Raw genomic sequence first — 21,199 nt, forward strand, 5'->3', positions numbered from 1 at the left:
TAATGTAGGCGCTTGTAAGGACTGTGTGTACCACATGGGTGTCTGGTGCCCAGAAAGGCCATCAGAGCAGGTCAGATGCTCTGGAATGGGAGTTACAGGTTGTGAGCATCCAGGTGTGGCTTAGACTCCAACCATAGTGCCCTGGAATGGCAGCCAATGCTAGCTGAGCCAGGTCTCCAAACCAAGCACGTTTTTCTTGGGAGAATTCCAGACTCTAGGTGAGGGCTCTCAACCTTTCTAATGTTGTGATCCTTTTATATAGTTCCTTGTGTTGTGATGACCCCAATCTAAAATTTTTTTTAATATTTATTTATTTTATTATGTATACAATGTTCTGTCTGCATGTATGCCTATAGTCCAGAAGAGGGCACCAGACTTCATTACAGATGGTTGTGAAACATGTGGTTGCTGGGAATTGAACTCAGGACCTTTGGAAGAGCAGGCAATGCTCTTAACCTCTGAGCCATCTCTCCAGCCCTAAAATTATTTTCGATGCTATTTCATAACTCTCAATTTTGCTACTGTTATGAATCGTAAATATCTGTTTTCCAAGAGTCTTAGGCGGCTCCAGTGAAAAAATCGATCGATCTCTAAGTGGGAGGGGGTCTCGATTCACAAGTTGAGAACCGCTGCTCCAGGGTCTTGGGTTCAAGTGGACTCTCTTCCTTACCTTACCCACAGAGCTCTGACCAGCAACATTTCATAACCTCTAATTGTGACGAATTTGACCGTCTCCCAGATGAACTGCAACTTGCCCTGAGAGCGGATCCTAGGCTTTTACTATGGTCAGCATCTGGTCAAAGTATAACCTAGTGGGGTTAAGCAATGAGAGTCACAACGTTATGATTTAAACACTTGAAAGCAAGTCCCCTAAGACCTATTTCCTCACGAATAGAACGGAAGAAAAAAATCACACCCGTTTTGTATAACTTTGGTGTATGTGCCAGCTAAGAAGGGTGTGCTTTCAGCTTGTGAACAACAGCTGGGACACCAGCCCACCTAAAAATCTCCCAACGCACCGCCAGGGGTCAGCGAGTGAACCTCCAGAGCACAGAGTTCAGTTCCTAGAGAAGCCACTGGCGTCACTTCCGCTCACGGTCTAAAACCGCGCCTGCGCACTGCGTCTCTTCCTCTCCGTGCTTGGCTTAGGTTCCGGCGACATGGTGAGTGTCTGCGTTACTGCTTTGGAAGTCGCTATCCATCTGCATCTGCCGTTCTCTCTGGTTTTCCGCGCTCACCCGCCTGGGGCAGCCTCTGCTGTCCCCTGTGCCGTCGGCTGTCGGGGTCCTCGCCGTGTCCGGAGCCGCGGAGGCCGCGACTGGAGCCCCGGAGGCGGCGCGGCGGGGCTCGGCCCAGCTCGGCGGTGGACGAGCGCTGCGGAGCCCTGCTCGCCCCGTGCACGCTGCTCTTGCGGGTTGAGTTTGGGGAAAACTCGACCCTAACAGGATCTGCGCGCAGCGGTGTGTGCGTGCACGGACTTCTTACCTATCGCTAAGTGTCGCTGTCATTTCCTCTGCCCACAGGCTAAACGCACCAAGAAGGTCGGGATCGTCGGGAAATACGGGACCCGCTATGGTGCCTCCCTCCGGAAAATGGTGAAGAAAATTGAAATCAGCCAGCACGCCAAGTACACGTGCTCCTTCTGTGGCAAGGTACGTTGGCCTCGGGAGGATTGCTTGTAACCCAAGGTGGTTGTAAGCGGTGGGCCGGTATAAGATAGGGGGTTTGGGGTTAGTTTTTGCGAAGCATTCCTCGTTTATGTGGAATAACCAAGTAAATGAAGAATAATTGGTTCTGGAGAGGAAATGACTGTTAATGCTATGCCCATCTATCTAGTCTGCATCTAATGTCCTGCTTGGATTCTTAGGATCTGACTGCTTACCAGACAAGTTGGCTTTTTTTGTTTATGTAGTTTAGGCTCTGAAAACTTAAGAGATTTATGTTTTCACATATTTCATATCGAGACCTTTTAAATATTTACAGACCAAGATGAAGAGACGAGCCGTTGGCATCTGGCACTGTGGCTCCTGCATGAAGACAGTGGCTGGTGGGGCCTGGACCTACAAGTGAGTTTCTTTCTTTGTGCTGTGGGAAAGTGTGTGGAGCACACAGCTCATGCTCCAGGTCTGGCACATACTGGACTAGTTTTATTATTTATGAATGGAGAATAAATATGATTTAGGGCTCCTTTCGGTTAAAGTTGGAAAGCTCTTAGAAGTGAAAGTTGGCATTTGATTCGTGTATTGCTTTGAATTGTACAGTCTTTCTGTGGGTCCGTTATTGATATCCTTGTTTGCCCAACCTTGACTGACAAGTTATTTCTTTTTTTTTTTTTTGAAAATATTATGTATACAATATTGTATCTGCGTGTATGTCTGCAGGCCAGAAGAGGGCACAAGACCTCATTACAGATGGTTGTGAGGCATCATGTGGTTGCTGGGAATTGAACTCAGGACCTTTGGAAGAGCAGGCAATGCTCTTAACCTCTGAGCCATCTCTCCAGCCCCTGACAAGTTATTTCTATAAAATAGTTTCAGAATGAGATTAGTTGGTTTGGGATTGCATAGGAAAATTTGAGGCTGTTTGGGCTGTCACACCTTTATCAACAAGCTTTGAACATACTTTAGTGGTCTGGCCCTGACAGGGCTGGATGGTGCTGCTGAGGGAGGTGAAGCCTCCTGTCATTTGCTTAGCTGTGCTGGCCCCAAGGTCCCTAGAGTCTGGGTAGTGTGATGTGTGGCTAATGCTGAGATGCATGGCAAAGGAAGCAAGAGTAGAACAGAATAGAATCTGCTCCAGCTGCTTGACTTGAGAGTGTGTGTCTTGAAACTTGTCGTCTGCCTTTGCTATACTATCTTCAAAGGGAAGTACCTTAAGGTATTTCTAAGAAGTCAGGTGTAGAAGGTCGTTAGGATTCTGCAGGTGCCTGAAGTTGTGGTTTTTAAGATTTGCCGTCATGCCAGTGTGACTTCTGAGCACTAGTCCTTACGTCTTGGGAGTCACTACAACATGGTATTGGTATAATTCTTTCCTGGAGAAAGTCAGACTTGTGTTTCACGTGTTAGCCTGCTTAATTGAGTTGGAACCTTTTCTTTACAGCACGACTTCTGCCGTCACAGTGAAGTCTGCCATCAGAAGACTGAAGGAACTGAAAGACCAGTAAAAGTGCTACCATTTGATACACAAGCCTACTAACTACAATAGTGCACAGCCAACAAATAAATGGGTTAATTTACATAACAGTTTTTACCTTGTTTGTGGCTAATTATTTTGGCATATGCTACCGTTTTTCCCCATTTGAAAAGAGATTTTTGCTGTTTGGAGGCATTCTTTGTGACCCTGGCTGGTCTTCCTAGGTGCAAGTGTTTGCTGTCACACCTGGCTCAGGATGTTGCTGACATTGTAAACCTACTGGACAATTTTGTGCGTGGCTCACTCCTTTGGGTGTTTGACTACACATTGTCTGCAAACTGAAACAACTAGAATTTAGTAAAGGTTTTATTCTTGCACAAGGTTCATAAGATTGACTTGAATGTAATATAGATAGAAGAAACATGATAGTAGATAAGTAACAAAAATGATTATTCTCTGACAAATTTAGGGTTTAATCTACTTAGGATTGGTTTTATGGTTAGCTTTGAGGGGAGGTTGGGTTGTCCTGTTCCCCGACAAAGACAGAATTTCTCTGTAGCTTGGATCCTGCCCTGGAATTTGCCCTTTAGACCAGGCTGGTCTCAAGTCACAGAGTTCCGCCTGCCTCTGCCTACCGAGTGCTGGGATAAAGGCGTGCGCCACCACTGCCAGATTTACCCGTTGTGCTTTTATCAGCCATGTCTAAACTCCAGACTCCTTGGGGGCCTCTAAACTGCTTTTTAAAGTTGCTGGAGGCAGTTTTCTGTAAGGTGAAGACTGAACCTTTTCTGGGCTCACTGCTGTGGTCTAGCATGCATTTTGTCTCCGGGTATTCTTACTCTAGGAATCAGTTCTCAAATTGTGGACTGCAACTCCTTTTGGTTTGCAGATCAGATCATTATATGCAGTTACGAAGTAGCGACAAAATAATTTTATGATTGGGTAGCATCAGGAAGGTTGAGAACCACTGGTCCAAGGTTATGCAGTCTCCTGCTGCCTCAGCAGTTCGCAGGAGGACTCAGCTGTTGCTAGCTGTTGCTAGCACAGTAACAGCTTCAAATTTCAAGTTACTCCACTCACCAGTGTATCCCCAGGTAGCATAATTACCTCCACATAAATAACGAGTAGGTTTTGCATTGAGCTTGAGCCTAAGTAGTTCAACTTTGACACACATTCTCATTACCTGGATATATGTATATGTCATTTGTGCGTGAGAAATTGTTCTTTTAGGACTTTCTATGCATGTGTATCTGTCACCACTGTGCTGGTTCCTGAAGAGGACACCAAATCCCCTGGAATTGGAGGTGGTTGCTGGGAACCAAACCTGGATCCTCTGGAAGAAGACTCGGTGGTCCTAACTGCAGGGCCATTTCTCCAGCCCCCAAGAAATCTATGTAACTTGTAAGTGAGGAAGCTGGCTTTGGATTTGGGTCTTGGCCCCAGAGCAGGATTCATATTTTATATTGCTTTTGTGACAGCTGAGTAGATGGACAACTGCTAGTGACACCAGGTAGGTTGAAGCAGTGTTTGGTAGCTAAGGAAATAGAAGCCACAGGTAAACAGGTGGTAGAGATAAGTTAGGTTATAGCTTTTTAAATTATATTAGCTTGCTTTTACCCTGCCTCTTTTTGTGTTGAGGATTTCCATTTTATGTTTTACTAATTGTAATCACGAGGTTTTCTGAGCCTTTGGTGCTGTGCAAAGTCATTTGAGGATTACATGCTTTTTAAAAGATTTATTTTGAATATAGTGTTCTGCATGCATGCCTGCCAGAGGAGGGCACCAGATCTCAACTACAGATGGGGGTGATCCACCATGTGGGTGGTTGCTGGGAGGTTCCAGGACCTCTGGAAGAGCAATCAATGCTCTTAACCTCTGAGCCATCTCTCCAGCCTGAACATTAGATCCTTAAAAATGAGCAGGGCATGTATTTAGACCAGAGCATTCCACTTGTTTGTTTGTTTGTTTTTTTCCTTGAGATGGTTTCTCTGAAACAGACCTGGCTGTCCTGGAAATCACTTTGTAGACCAGGCTGGCCTTGAACTCAGAGATCTGCCTGACTTTGCCTTCTGATGGCTGGGATTAAAGTCTTGTGCCAACACTGCCCAGCTTGCCAGGGAAATGTTTATGTGGGTCTAGGTATGAAATATTTACGGATATTTGTAATTTTACCATTTACAAAGAGCAGAAGCAAATGAGATGTTTGTTTTCATGTAAAGAATTAAATCTTAGGTCAAATGAGACAGCTCAGTGGGTAGAAGCTCTTACTGTTAAACCTGAGACACCCACATGGTAGGATAGAGAATTGACCTCTCCTAGAAGTTATACTTCTGTACATGCCTGCTTGCATGAATGTGTGACTAAGTATACAATCTTGGCTAGATATTTGGTATATCCATGTAGATGTAGAGCAACTCTCAGAAGTGTCTCACCCCCAGGGTTTCTTTGTAGCTTTGGGGCCTGTACTGGAACTCACTCTTGTAGACCAGGCTGGCCTCGAACTCAAGAGATCTGCTTGCCTCTGCCTCCTGAGTGCTGTGATTAAAGGTGTGCCCCAACATAGGGATCTGGAGTTATTTGAAGTATTTGAAAAGATGCTTGCTTGCTACTTACCCCTCATATAATACATCCAAAGTGGCATGGAAATACTTCTCTGACCTATAGACTTATCAAACCATATGACTAGTAATAGTAGCATTCCACTCTGGACATACCATGTGAAAGTGGACCAGGGACCTTTTGTGAGGTCATTCATTGGACTACAAGCTTAGATACCATCTGATAGCCTCTAAAAAAGACAGTTAAAGCACAAAACCAAGAAAGGTATGTCTCATTGAGTTGTATGGAGTCTTGAAACTGCAAAAACTACCATGGCATGCTTAGATTTCTATGGAATATATGCTTTTTTGCCTATTTCTCCCTTCGACTTTTCATTTAGGGAGTTCTTTGATGTTAATGGAAGAGAAAAGCACTCTGTAATCCATGCACTGTTGGCATCAGCTGAAAGTGGGTGGAGATAGCTCGGAAAGAGGAGAAACAGCCTTCCAGCGGGCTGGGGCAGGAGTTCAGCTCATGTCCACTGCATGTAGATAGGCCTTGAAGTAGAGATGTGTGTTGACTCATACAGTGGCTGCTGAGAAGAACGGAAGACTGGATTTAGGAAGACAAGGCTGTGGAAAGCATGTAGGCATGCTGTTAGTACAGAAAGGAAAATATCTGTATCCCATGTGATGCCCAACAGAGCTGCTGCAAGGCCATTGCTCCCATTAAAGGACTGTTCTGAGAATGTTGTACTTAGGGCCCAGGAATAAAGCAATCAGCATAGGTAGAGCGTGTGTGAGCCTCCAGAGTGGCAGTCAGCTGTTCTCAACATGTCTGGGTGTATCATCTGGCCAAGTGATTGCACTGTGTGCATTATTAAGCGAAACAGTATGCCATCTTATTGGTAGACGTGTAGGCAGGTGTGTAATTGTGTCAGTGTTTAAGTGGTTGGTTAGCATGTACAAGGCCCAAGGTTCATTCCTTAGCAATGACCCCTTCTCCAAAATATGCTGTTTGATCTGTGTTGCAGTATGGATTTGCCATTTGTTTGTTTTTAAGATAGGGTTGTCCTGGAATTCACTCTGTATACCAGGCAGGGATCACAGATTTGCACAACCACTGCCCAGCTTGGATTTGCCTTTCTTAATTGCATTATGTCTACTGAAGGGGCTTATCACTGTGATAGTATACAGTGTCTAAAATGGAGGAATTGCAATGGGCTCACACTCATGAGGGTGGGGGGCGGGGAGATTGTTTTTACTGTGTGTCCCCTATCTATCCAGATAACTTGTTTGAGAGATTTACTGGTTTTCTGGAGGTTCAATGATAACACCAGCTGGGACTAGATCACTGCATTTAAGATACTGTTCTACAAGATACAGTAAGTATCTTAAAAATCTGCTAGCATATGGTGCTGTCTACCCACAAACCAGGATACATGAGAAAACAAATGATGGAGGTGGGACCCACCCCACGGAGAATTATACCAACTGACGCATGACGGCATTTTCATTTTCCCAGCTTAGAACCTAGCCCCTAAGGAAACGATGCATTTCTTCTACCTTAGCTATATTTAAATTGAAATATTGAGTCTGATTATTTTGGGCTCATTGTACCATCAAACTAACAGCGGAAAAGGCGATCTTTCTAGAGCAGACTACCTTTTGTAGTCTGCTGTGTGTTCTAGGAGATTCGTTGTTCCTTTGTCTTCTGGCTTCTCAGTAGGTCCAGCTGTTGGGAGGTGAAAGCAGAAGATGTAGCAGAGAATATTTGCTTCCCTGCTCCTGAGCTGCTCTAAGGAGACTCCCGCACCAGGGGTGTCTTGTGTATCAGTAGTCACTCCTGACTGAGCATTCGCCTGCAGGGGTGATGACTACGTTGTGGGGTCTTGTGGGTTTTTTTTTTTTGTTTTTGTTTTTGGTTTTTTGAGACAGGGTTTCTCTGTCTAACAGTTTTGGCTGTCTTGGAACTTGCTTTGTAGACCAGGCTGGCCTCGAACTCACTGAGATCCGCCTGCCTCTGCCTCTCAAGTACTGGGATTAAAAATATGTACCATTACACATTGTGATTCTTTTTTAATTATGTGTATGTGGGGTATGTGTGCATGGATGCAGGTGCCCAAGGAGGTCAGAAGTGTGAGATCCCCCTGGAGCTGGGGTTGCAGGCACTTGTAAACCACCTGATGTAGGTGCTGGAAATTGAACTCAGGTCTTCAGGAAGAGCAGTATGTGCTCTTGAACACTGAGCCACCCAGTCCCCTAAATGACAGTTTTTGTAGTTAAGATTTTAACAACACCCACATGGCAGCTCACAGCTAAGTGACACAGGAGCTGTGAAGATGGGCGTGTGAGATGGGAGTTGAATGAAAAGGAAAGATGATGGCTGGGAACCTTGCGTTAATTATAGACTGTTTGGTCCATTGCTCGGACTTATTGCTAACCAGCTCTTATGACTTAAATTCACCCATAATTCTTGTCTCTGTTTATCCATGTGGGTTGGTACCTTTTCTCAGTAAGGCAATCTCATCTTGCTTCCTCTGCACCTGGCTGATGACTGATTCTCTGCCTTTCCTCTTCCCAGAATTCTAGTCTGGCTGCCCTGCCTATACTTCCTGTCTGGCTACTAGCCAATCAGCGTTTATGAAACCAATATGAGTGACAAATCTTCACAGTGCCCAAGAGCCTTATCCCACAGCAGAGGTTGGAGAATCAGAAATTCAGTCACTCTCAGGTACATAGCAAGTTTGAGGTCAACCTGGTTGGGCTACATTAGACCCTGTATCAAAAACAATGGCTGGGTGTGGTGCACTCAGGAGGCAGAGGCAGGTGGATCGCTTGAGATCAATGGGGGAGGGCCCAGCCCATGGTGGGTGGTGCCATCCTTAGGCTGCTGGTCCTGGGTTCTATAAGAAGGTGGGCCGAGCAAGCCATGGGAAACAAGCCAGTAAGCAGCACTTCTCCATGGCCTCTGCATCAGCTCCTGCCTCCAGATTCTGTCCTGTTTGAGTTCCTGTCCTGACTTCCTTCACTGATGAACAGCAATGCTGAAGTGTAAGCCAAATAAAAACCCTCTCCTCCCCAATTTGCTTTTTGGTCATGTTTCATCACAGCCATAGAAACCCTAAGGCCACCTATTAATGAGTCAAATAACATTGTATATAGAATAAGTGCTTAAATTAAAAGCTAAAAATAGGTGAGTGAACCACATAAAGTATAAATTGAATAAAAGACCTAAAGTATAAGGAATTAGATGTAAGTTATGGACTAGAAGGACCACTAAGTACATAGATACAGAGACATTGAAAATAATAAGTTGGGACGATCTCGCTTTCAAATAACACAGTCTCATTAGTGACAAGGAGGGACTTGTACACTGCTAGGCAGTAGGAAGCACCTGCATGATTTTCAGTGTTTCTGAAACACTTCAGTGTCTTTGAAGGTGTTCCTGGGAGCAAAGTGAAGACCCAGGAGAACTGCCGGCTGCAGGGGATGGCGATGCCAAAGGGCAAGGCCAGCCAGCCAACTGGGGCAGTTGTAATCTAAAACCAGGAGTGAGGTTTTTTTACTTTTAATTTGCTTTTATCTTTTTGGTGGTTTCAAAACAGGGTCTCTGTTCTGCCCTGGCTGTCCTAGAACTTGCTCTGTAGACCAAGTCCTGCCTCTGCCTCCTAAGTGCTGGGATTAAAGGCTTACACCACCATCGTATAGCTTGCGAGCTAATTTCTAAATGTAGCTATCTCTGCCAAATAAAAGCAATTTAAATAAAAATAAAAATATCAAGATGTTTCAGCACTTGAGACATGGCTGTCATGGGATTCCCCAAGGAAACCTTTTTGCATGCTGGGCTAGAGTGACCCCCAGCTTTGTGGCTTTTCACTTTATTTTGTTTCCTATGTTTGTATTAAACATTGAGGCATGCCTAAAAATTGAACAGGGCAGGAAAGACAATAATTATGTGTGTATATACCAGTGTGTCTACTAGTTTGTTTACTGGCTTTGGAAATTACCCCCCTAACAGGTTATGGTGAAGACAGCAATTCTTCTAAGTTTTGAAAATTTATGTGGTGCACTTTGACCTTGGGACCTAGAAATTTTACACAAATTCTTTGGGAATCTATAAATCATAAAAATATTAGAGATGTTACTCCCTTCAGCAAAGCAGGAAAGTGTGCCATATAGCGACTGCAAGCATCATATACAACGCTAGGGGGTGCTATAGAATTAAGAGGAAAAGGGCATAGTGCTCTCGAATTCAGAATAAAGAGGATCGTAAGTTTATGTTCAAAACGGTTAGCAGGTGTAGAGTTACAGGCCAGTAAGTGCCAAGTACATTTTAGATTTCCACAATGTCAGGATGTAACCAAGTCAATGAATGTAAAGAAATACGCTCAAAGGAGTTAATAATCATAGGCCCCGTGGAACAAATACTCCAACCAACATGCAATTAAGATGAACTATATTGTGTGTTCTAGAGCTGCTAGTTATAAATTCTTCATTTTAAGAATTTAAAAATTATACTTTTGCAGGAAAAATGCACCATAAAATAAATATATCCCAAGGAATAAGCTTTTGTCAGTAGTTTCTCAGATGAGGTATCTGGGTCTCTGATCACATTGTTGGGATCATCGGAATGTTTTCCCTTCGAAAACATCGTACAGGAGGGACTTGAACTGCTTTGTCCTCTGGAGTTTGTACTACGTAAGCAGAGTGGTGAAGACAGAATGAGAAAAGCTAAGCAAACTCCTGGCCCCCAAAAGGGCACCAAGAGGTTCCAGTGACTCAGGGAGATCCCTGTTTCTGGGTGGAGCTAGTGGTGGGCTCCGTGGAAGTATAGTCTGAAGGGAGCCAATGGGAGGGAGGACTGTCTGCTCTGAGACTGTACACCCATGGGGACACGTGAAGGCCAGTACACGACTGATGTATTAGGATTACATGTGGGTCTCTAGCTTTGGGTTTGTTTGGCTGTCATTTGATTGGGTGTGCTGTTTGTATATTTGTCCTTTTGGACGATGGTGGTGACTGCATATACGGGCTCCTTGAGTAGTCCAGACTGACCTGGGACTTGAGCCTTGCCTCTCAGCTGTCCTGAGTGCTGAGTTACAGGCATTTCCACTCCAGCCTGCTCTTGGAAGCCTTTTACCCCTCTCCTCCTCCACCAAGCAATTATGCTTTCAACTCACAGCTCAGCTCCGTTCTGCTTGTAAGCTGCCACATTTCATTCTCCAGGTCCCAATTAGCTTTGGGGGCGAGGCTTAGAAATACCTAGCATATCCACCGTGCATCACCCAGGCTGTATTCTGCAGGCTTGAGTGAGGTAGACCTTTTTAACGCTCACTGCTATCCAGCTCTGGCTAACTGTGCAGGGACACTTTACAGGGCTCCTCATGACTTGAGCCCTGTGTATCCAGCCCGCCCCACCTGCCGCCATGTCTTCTTTACTCCCTAAGCGTCAGCCATGACAGAGCCACATGTTCTGTGCTCCCGTGTATTGTAGCTAGTATCACAGTGCCTATCTGGCATCCAATTCCTTTTTTCTGCACTCTCTCTTCTCTGCCTTACTCTAAACTCCCAAAACGGATGAATTCCTTCCCCATTTTATAGCTGCCACAGACTCTTAGAGAGCTTAGGCGGCATTCTGCCTAAGGTTTCTCACTTCAAAAGGGGCTCACCAAATGGGGAGAGAGTGAACTTCATTCACAAGCTATGTCCTTCAACTTCATCTCCCTGTTTACTAGCTTGGGCATCAAAAAAACTTTGTTCTCTTTTTGTAGATGAAGAGACATAGTGGCGTGTGGTGAGGGATTTTGTTGACTGGAGGCCAATCTAAGCAAGTGATGAGGACAGAAGATTAAAAGATTACAATAGGATGGAGAGAAAGTGCAGCTACCACGACATGCTGATAATGACCTGCCAGCGGGGTTCCGCTGATTAACCCAGGGCCAAGTACATTCTGTACCTCAAGCTAAGAGCGCACGAAGGGAGTACAGGTTGTGAACAGCAGGGGGAGCCCTTGCTAAGCCTTGGGAGGCTCACAAGCATGAGAGTGCTTTCCCCTGGTGATCCTTGACTGTCAGCATCTTCCTCTCTTAATCTCAGTGCACACATCTTACTTCCCTGACGAAAAATGACCACAGCACACCAACAGCCCTGCTGCCTCCCAAAAGCCAGTGAGATTGCTGCCCTTTCTCCTCATGACCTGAGGCTCGCAAAGCCCAGGAACCGAATGACTGAGCAGCCTACGTCAGCTGTGTAGAGAGAGAGGTGCCAGGATTCCAGTTTCTAGAGCTTTGGGATTCCAAATGCAGCCTTCCTTCTCACGCCGGTCCCTGTTGCGCCTTTGTATCCCTATGGCTCTCTACCCATTCTGCATGTGCAAGTGGGGGTTGAAAACTACTTTCTTGGGCTGGAAAGATGATTTGGAGACTGAGAACCCTGGCTGCTCTTCCAAAGGCCATGGCGGTTCATAATGGTCTGTGACATCCAGGTGGCCCGATGTTCTTTTCTAGCCTCCACGGGCATTGCACACATGTAGTGTACTTAGCTACATGCAAAACTCTCACACATAAAATTAAAAATACAGGGGGCTGGAGAGATGGCTCAGTGGTTAAGAGCATTGCCTGCTCTTCCAAAGGTCCTGAGTTCAATTCCCAGCAACCACATGGTGGCTCACAACCATCTGGAATGAGGTCTGGTGCCCTCTTCTGGCCTGCAGACATACAGACAGACAGAATATTGTATACATAATAAATAAATAAATATTTTAGAAAAAAAATTAAAAATACATCTTTAAAAAAGACCTTCTCAGAGTAATATAGCAGGTTCATTTTGTAGAAACACAATGCTTTGACTCAAAGGCAACACCCCACACCTAGCAGGCCTGGGAGGGAGGACTGTGGAGACTTTAAAACCTCCCATTTCTGTTCAACCCCCTTCCATATTTATAAACAGCCACCATAACCTCATGCCCAAAGCTTCACACACGCAGCTTTGATGCCCTCCGCGTGTGATGCCTTCTCACTTTCCCTGTGCATACAGCATACAACATGTGACTTCTCCCTCTGTGTGATAGTGGGTAGGGCGACACTGTGCTTGGTGGCCCCCAAACACAAGGAACTGCAACTCAAAATCCTGAGCTGTTACAGAAGAAAATGAAGGCCCTGTCTCCATCTCTATTCCCTCCTTCTCTGGACCCCCACTGTGCAGCTCGGCATGAGACCAAGTCTTCAGGGGGGCTCAGCAAAGACTTGGTGACAAGCTGATTGATGGATTCCCCGCCTCTGGCCTGCCTTCTTGCCCATTTCTGCAGGCTCTGGCCCTGGTCCTCTGTCCAGCTGCCCAGGGGTCTGCTATTCTTTGTTGAGTCAGCACCAATGAGTCAAGGCCAAGATCAGCTGGGAGCTGGGCTGGGAGGGATGGGGTGGAAGACTAAGAGGAGACTGGGAAGAGCAGAAGAAGCTTGTGGCTCAGAGGAAGGCATGCTAGTGAGTCGTGTGCGGAGAGCACTGGGGTGTATATAGTCAGAAAACATGGGCAAAGGGCTTCAGTGGTAATGGGACCTCTGACCTGTGGTGTGAAGGGAACACTTTCTTGTAGGAAAACTCAGAAGTTTACTCAAATTCATGTTAAGGGTCCTAAAAATTCTCAGTCATGTCTCATGCTTCAACTCCACTGTTTTTTGTAATTATTTTTATTGAGCTATGTATTTTTCTCTGTTCCCCTCCCTCCCCCACTCCCCTTCTACCCTTTCCCATGATCCCCATGCTCCTGATTTACTCAGGAGATCTTGTCTTTTTCTCCTTTCCATGTAGATTAGATTTGTTTATGTCTCTCTTAGGGTGTTCTCTTTGTTGTCTAGGTTCTCTGGGATTGTAAATTGTAGACTGGCTTTTTTTCTTTATGTTTAAAAGCCACTTATGAGTGAGACTTTCTTGGTCTGAGTCACCTCACTCAATATGATGATTTCTAGCTCCATCCATTTGTCTGCACATTTCAAGATGTCATTATTTTTTACTGCTGTGTAGTACTCCATTATGTAAATGGTAAAAGGCTGGACGCCCATTTCAACAACCACCCAGCTGTCATCAATAATTCTCAGCCTTTGAAGTTATTTTCAGTATCAAAGTATCTGCGGCATCTTTGGGCAGTGTCCTTCCTGTCCATGTTTGTTTCCTGGGTTATCGCATGAACTTAATAATAATCTTCATCTTAGTTGCCTTTATGAGGGTAAATGCGATGATTTTCAAAAGTCCTAAGCTTGATTCATAAGTATTCATTACTGTTTGGCATTTTTATTATTATATTATTATTATTATCTTATTCGCTTCATAGGCTCCAAACTGAGTCCCAAAGAGGACACACACACGTTACCACGCCAACATAGTTGAGTATAAGTAGTCTTTTTTTTTTTCATTCATTGAACATAATTGACCATGTGGGCATCTGAACACAAACCAAGAAAGGCTGGATTGCATCTTGGTAATGGTTTTCAAATGTCAATTGCCCACATTCTGTGTCTGTATGGTTAGACGTAGGCTCTGTTATCATTGTCTTCATGATGTCAGCAGATGACATACACAACTGACTATTTATTTATTTTTGTTTTTTTTTTTGAGACAGGGCTTCTCTTTGTAGCTTTGGAGCCTGTCCTGGCACTCTGCAGAGCAGGCTGGCCTCGAACTCACAAAGATCCACTTGCCTCTGCTTCCCAAGTGCTAGGATTAAAGGCGTGCACCACACCACCAGGCTCCACAACTGACTCTTAGAATAACTCAGATCACTGCTGCCCACCCATCAAACATGGCTGTGAGTGCCACAATGTGGCTGAACACGGTTTTCTTACAAGGAGGTAGCCAGATCTTGGCGAAGAATAATATAGTATAATTTATAACAGTCTGCTGCATCAGCAAAGATGACTTTGCGTGAGACACAAGCCCAAGATGTCAACATCAGTATGAAGGACTAAATATCCCTTCTACATCATTGAAAGAACATCTCTGATGCCCACTTCTTGTAATGATTTCTCAAATGCTCTAAACTAAAGTTAGAGTTCCTACTCAGTGAAAATCAGCTTCATAGCTCTATGGCTCGTCCTAGGAGTGAGAAGCACTCACACACTACAGAGTGCTCACCTTCCGTCTCAGAAAGCCTCCCACCCACCTTATGCTAGTCCAGTCTCCTCGTGGTTCATTCCATGAACTCTGCTAATTTCATGATAACCTATGATCTAGAGCAATAGTGAAAACGACAGAGGTGACAGAGCCGATGTAAGATGAGTGTGTCTGTACGCGGGGTAGCCACAAAGAACGGTCACTGGTGGCTCCAAGAACCACTGCTGTGATTGGAAGGTGGTCCCAGTCTTCTCACAGTTCTTACTTATTAGTGCTGTCTTTGCTGCATGTTGGGTTCTGACAATGTGCATTCTTAATTAAGGACTGGGTTTCTCTTTGAGACCAAAAGAACACACGAGTCTCACAGAGAGCTTATTTGTAGTGTGGATTTGGAGATCAAACCTCTAGTGTGGGACTCCGAAGGTTTAAAAAGGAGCCTGTGAGATGTTTTTACAATCACATTCCGAATTTTCATGTCAGTACTCAGAAGTAGCCATGAGATTGATGCGTGTGAAGAGGATTGAGAGGAAACACATTGGAGTAAAAAATATTTGTGTTACCTGTGAGTCAGGGCCAATGCCCTTTTGTGTGGTGCAAAGGCCGAAGAACTTGACACTTCTTTTTCAAGGCTGGCGTTGACTTCAGTTCAGGACAATTGCTCCAAGCCTATTTTATAATGGTAAGTGTTGTGTGTATGTGTGCAAGTGTGTGTCTGTGTGTGCATGTGTTTCTCTGTGTGTGTGTGTATGCATACATGTGCAGACACATAGATGTATTGTCTTTTATCCCTTTCATCTCTTCCAATAAAATAATTTAATGGCAGAATGTTTATGAAGAACAGCCAATTAGGGATAAAAGTGATTAGTGAGTGAAAGATAATGACATCTCTCTATTGCCTTAGTGATTACAAAGAACCCGGATTGTCTCATTTGATCTTCACGTGATGCTGTGGGGATAGATCTTCTTACAGGTTAACCTCAGTTTGCAGTTAGTGGACAGGGAGGAGAATAGACAAACCTCCCAAGGTCATGCAAGGTAGATCATAAGCCACTACTGAGAAATGATGTACCACTTCAAAAAAGCCACCTTCAAGGGGTCAGGACCACGATGGGGAAACCCACAGAGTCAGCTGACCTGAGCTAGTGGGAGCTCACTGACTCCAGCCTGACAACTGCTTAGGACCAGACTAGGGTCCCTGAGTGCAGGTGACAACGGTGTGGCTTGGGCAGTATGTGGTGTCCTGGCAGTGGGACCAGGAGCTAACCTAATGCATGAACTGACTTGGTGGAGCCCATTCTCTGTGGAGAGATACCTTGTCAGCCTAGGCATGGTGGGGAAACAAGCTTTAGTTCTGCCTCAATGAGGTGATGGGACAGACTTAGTTGACTTCCAGGGGAGGCCTCACCCATTCTGAGGAGTGGGTGGAGGGTGGGGTGGGGGGAAGGTGGGGGAAGCATGAGGAAAGGAGGAAGGAGGAACTGGGATCAGTATGTGAAAATAAATACATAAAAAATCCACCTTTGGGACTGTGGTATTTTGAATAAAAAATGTCCCTCGCAGGCTCAGGCACTTGAACACTTGGTCCCTAGTTGGTGGCACTGTTTGGAGAGATTATGGGAAGTACATCACTGGGGCTGGGATTGGAGAGTTTAAAGCTTTGCCCCACCTCTAGTTCACTCTCTGCTTGGTGTTTGCAGCTAAGGATGTGAACCACAGCCTTTGTTAAACGCTCGCTCACAGTGACCACTGACAAACTTCTTCACTCCTATTATGCTCAGCTCCCTCATTGGCTGGATGGGAGAGGAAGCCTGTCGCCATCCTCCACACCACAGGGCTGCTGTGAGACCTTAGGGATGTGTTCTGCTAAGTTAGTGCCGGCTACTCCACACGGACATCCCACGGGTGTGTGCGGAATCACAGTGGAGGCACAGGATGCTTGAGGACAGCTTGAGTTCAGTTGAAGACTTCTGTCTTATTCTGTGGGGAGCATGAGCACGGGGTACCACCTCACCTGTCACAACAACCGGAAGATAACTAAGGGGCTGGGCTGATGGCTTATTAGGCTAAAGTGCGGGAAAGTGTGAGCATCCGAGTTCAAATACCACGCGACCACATAGCCAGGCGTGTGAGAAGTGTTAACTGAACTCAAACATGGTAGGGAGGGAGATGTATTGGAGGTTCAGGATGGAGTACGATTATTAGGGGTATATATGAAGATACATTGCATACATAGACATGTATGAAATTGTCAAAGAATATATATGTACATGTATAATACATATATATGTCTATGTAATATATATGTATATATATGTATGTATATTGCACATATTGTTCTTTGGAATCCCTGGAATTGGATTTGGGTCTTTACTCTCAAAGCCTGCCTGCAGTGACATACTTCCTCCAGCAAGGCTGAATCTCCCAATAACCACTCCAAACAGTGCCACCAACTAGGGAAAATGTTCAAGTGTCTGGACCTGTAGGAGAGTCTCTGGAAGCTCACAGCCCAGCTACCTTGACTGTATATTCAGTAGAAAAACAACAGAGACCGTGTCTGAAACACAAGGAGGAAAATGAGAACTGATGCCTAAGGCTTTTTTTTTTTTTTTTTTTTTTTTTTTTTTTTTTTTTTTTTGAAACTGGGTTTCTCTGTAGATTTGGAACCTGTCCTGGAACTTGCTCTGTAGACCAGGCTGGCCCTGAACTCACAGAGATCCGCCCGTCTCTGCCTCCTGAGGGCTGGGTTTAAAGGTGTGTGCCACCACCACTGCTTGGCCCGAGGCTGTCTTCTGACCTTCATATCCACGTCATATTCACATACATGAATGCAAGAACACGCACACAGACACGCACACAGTGCACACACAAGGCATTGAGCCTGGCAGGAACTAATTGCCTAAACAGATACCATTAATGAATGATGTACTGGCCCTAGACACACCATGGACAGATAGCTGCACATCTGGTTGGGTGACTCTGCTCCCTTTGTGCTTTCTGAGGTGGGAGGGTGTGGTGGGCCCGCAGCGGTCAGTGCTCTTCCCTATCCTGTAAAACAGACTGCGGTTTGCGAGACTGGGTCTCTACAGGGAAAGAGAAGAGGTGACCATGAGCATGAGTTTTATATTCTGGCCCTCTGGCTGCTTCAAGCCTCAACTCGCTTCATCCACTGGTATAATCCCGACTTCAGCCCATGTCTACCTATCCGGCTCGACTTCAAAGGCGGTAAGAAGGCAGCCATAGGAAAGATGCTGTGTTGTGCTCTTCAGAGCACAGTTTGCGTCCACATCAGCCTGGTACTCTGTAGTTTTCATTCTTTTTGGATCATGCCAGGGGTAGCTTCTAAGAAGCACACCCCCCCCCCACACCATTTATTTTCTTGATAGTGGTTCTCTGCAGAGCTCTTGAATAGGGTTTGTATAGAGCCTTGGTGGTTACTGGCTGGTAGGAGTTGCTGAAACGGGGAAGGGGCAGTGAGTTATCTCAGGATCTGAGACAGAGCAGGGGAGACTCGGTTTCCTGTCATCCTCATCACCAGCATTTGTTCCGTGGGGTAGACACTGTTCTTGACAGTGCTAGTGTGTGTGTGTGTGTGGCAGGGGACATGTGTCTCCATTCCCTGATGTTCTCTGCAGGTGCCTTGTTTGGGGAGGTGGAGTATGTCTGGTGCCTCCGTCATCACTGCCCACAGTACCTGCTTCTTAGGAGCCTTTCCCAGATCCAGAAACCCAAGTCCCCAGAAAAGAAGATACCAGAAGAAAACCATGAGATCAAAGTGGATAAATGCTGAGCTAAAACTTCTCCATTAATTATTACTTTAAGCATTTATATTTTTTTCTGCACATCTTTTGACTGAGGTTTTCAGTTTTTTCAGAAATCACAAGGAACAAATAAACATCCAAGAATTTTAAGCAACTATAAATTCGGGGGTTTTGTCGTTGTTGTTGTTGAGATAGGGTCCTGCTTGTAGTATAGGCTGGCCTGGACCTCACAGTCTTCCTGCTCATCTTTAGTTGGGTTCACAAGCGTCTACAGCTACACCTGGGTAGAAACCATATATTTCATGAGTTACTGGTAGCTAAACTTGAAGAGCAGCATTAGAACTACGCCTTAGAGACTGTGTGGACAAGGCTTGTGTCTGTCTGTGGACGTGTGCGGGTGAGTGCAGGTACCCACGAAGGCCAGAGGTGTTGGATCTCCTGGAGCTGGTTTTGAGTTACCTGACATGAGTACTAGGAACAAAACTTTGTCCATCACAAGAGCAGTATGCGCTCTTAACCACTGATCTATCTCAACTCCCCGAATATGGCTGCATTTAGATGTGTTTGCCGTATTGTAAAGCCTGCGGGAAAACAACCGCTAAAGCCCGCAAAGGTCTTCCCAGCCCTGCCCACAGGCCGAAGCTTTCTCTTCTGTGACATTATTAACCTAGAAACCCCACTTCTTCTCTACTGTGCATAGTTAATCTTCATCTGCCCTCCCTTTCCTCCCCTGTTACTTCTGGGGTCTATTTATTTTGTGTATACTTGCATAAAGCAGTACTTGAGGGTCTGTTTTGAGAATGGGGTCCAAAATGACTGAATTTATCTATGTGTCCCATACACCTTTATACCCCAAATCAAAAAGAGGTTTTTTTAAATATTTATTTATTTATTTATTTATTTATTTATTTATTTATTATGTATACAATATTCTGTCTGTGTGTATGCCTGAAGGCCAGAAGAGGGCGCCAGACCTCTTTACAGATGGTTGTGAGCCACCATGTGGTTGCTGGGAATTGAACTCAGGACCTTTGGAAGAGCAGGCAATGCCCTTAACTGCTGAGCCATCTCACCAGCCCCAAGCCATCTCTCCAGCCCCTGTTGTTGTTGTTTTTCAAGACAGGATTGCCCTGGCTGTCCTGGAACTCACTTTGTAAATCAGGCTGGCTTTAAACTCACAGAGATCCACTTCCCTCTGCCTCCCGAGTGAGTGCTGGGGTTAAAGGCATGTGCTACCATTGTGCAGCTTTTTTAAAAATTAATTTATTTATATTTTATATATGAGTGGTGTACATATACATCTGCACGCCAGAAGAGGGCATCAGGTCTTACTACAGATTACAGCATCTGTGGATGCTGGGAATTGAACTCAGGACATCTGGAAGAGCAGCCAATGCTCTTAACCACTAAGCCACTCATTTCTCCAGCCCCAAAGGGAATCTTTTTTTTTCTTTTTTGGTTTTTCGAGACAGGGTTTCTCTGTAGCTTTGGTGCCTGTCCCGGAACTAGCTCTTGTAGACCAGGCTGGCCTCGAACTCCCAGAGATCCACCTGCCTCTGCCTCTCGAGTGCTGGGATTAAAGGCGTGCGCCACCACCGCCCGTCCAGACATTTTTCTTTTGAGTTTACTTTTACTTCAGTTGGCTTTACATTTTTGAGCAATTTTAGATAAAAGAGATTTTCAGCAGAGAGTACACCAAGTTCTCCTATGTCCACTCATCTGTATAGCGTTCCATTTTTAACCTCTTACAGCAGTACACTGTGTTTGTCAAAATTAATGAATCAGTGTTGCTATATCATTATGTGATAAAAATCCATAGTTTGCTCAGATTTCCTTAGTTTTTCCCAATGTCCTTTTCTGCTCATGGGCTCCATCTGTTAGTAATTGTCACAGACACAGTTGAAAGCACAGCAAGCACAATTAACTGGATTTCTGCCCTGGAAAAAGACAGTAAAATATATTTCTTCCAGCAAAGGCTAGTATTAAAGTACCAAAGAGCTACATATTATTTTTTTTCTGTCTTCAAATTTTGTCTTTTTACATGTGTCTCCCATCCAGGAAGCCATGTTACATTTCTTTGCCGTGCCCCCTCGGGCTCTTCTCAGACCCAACAGTTTCTTGGGCTTCCCTTGTTTTGACAACAGAGAGGAAAACCCGAGCCTGTTTCTCCTGCCACTTGCTCACAACACAAATCACTTTGGTGACCCCCAGTCTATGACACGTCTCCCCACCAGCGGGTAAGCAATGAAGCCTGCAGCAGACATCAGCTGCATCCGACAGCCCAGGTAACTTATAACCATTCCTTCAGTAGCCGGTCAGCCCTCAGGGGCTGAGGACTCAAACAGCTCACAGGACTCGGAGGTAGCTTACTTATGCAGCATTCAGATGAAGAGGTGTTTGGGAGAGGTGGAAGAGACGGGACAGCTCCGTTTGTGGGGTGTACAACCCTCCAGGTTCCCCTGCATGTTTAATTATTGCCATGTTCCCTAAATCCCGTCCTTTGAGTTTGTGGCGCCATCACTGAGTATGATTGAAGCAGGGACTGCCCTGGAGAAATGTGATTGACAACAGGGAGGCCCGACAGCACTGCCTGTACCAAGTGTCCTTGGCGCTGCGCTTGTCCCACACAGCTAGACCCTTTCTGAATCGCGGTCTTCTGGTC

At 45.2% G+C, this 21,199-nt stretch overlaps 1 protein-coding gene across 1 annotated transcript; it reads left to right on the plus strand.

Moving 5' to 3' along the window:
* Positions 1 to 1,026: 1,026 nt before the first annotated feature.
* Positions 1,027 to 3,245, plus strand: Rpl37a (ribosomal protein L37a). Its single transcript, XM_050123811.1, has 4 exons — positions 1,027 to 1,163; positions 1,524 to 1,652; positions 1,984 to 2,066; positions 3,100 to 3,245. The coding sequence occupies exons 1-4, from the start codon at positions 1,161 to 1,163 to the stop codon at positions 3,161 to 3,163; spliced, it is 279 nt and encodes a 92-aa protein (XP_049979768.1). The 5' UTR covers positions 1,027 to 1,160; the 3' UTR covers positions 3,164 to 3,245.
* Positions 3,246 to 21,199: the final 17,954 nt, after the last annotated feature.

Source organism: Alexandromys fortis, unplaced genomic scaffold, assembly GCF_014885135.2.
Source record: "Alexandromys fortis isolate MF-2015 unplaced genomic scaffold, M_Fortis_MF-2015_v1.1 scaffold_220, whole genome shotgun sequence".
Classification (NCBI taxonomy): domain Eukaryota; kingdom Metazoa; phylum Chordata; class Mammalia; order Rodentia; family Cricetidae; genus Alexandromys; species Alexandromys fortis.

Excerpts from the sequence above, each read along its gene's own strand:
- Rpl37a (XM_050123811.1), top strand. Across the intron at positions 1,653-1,983 it reads CGTGCTCCTTCTGTGGCAAG|ACCAAGATGAAGAGACGAGC; the intron begins GTACGTTGGCCT and ends AAATATTTACAG. Across the intron at positions 2,067-3,099 it reads GGTGGGGCCTGGACCTACAA|CACGACTTCTGCCGTCACAG; the intron begins GTGAGTTTCTTT and ends TTTTCTTTACAG.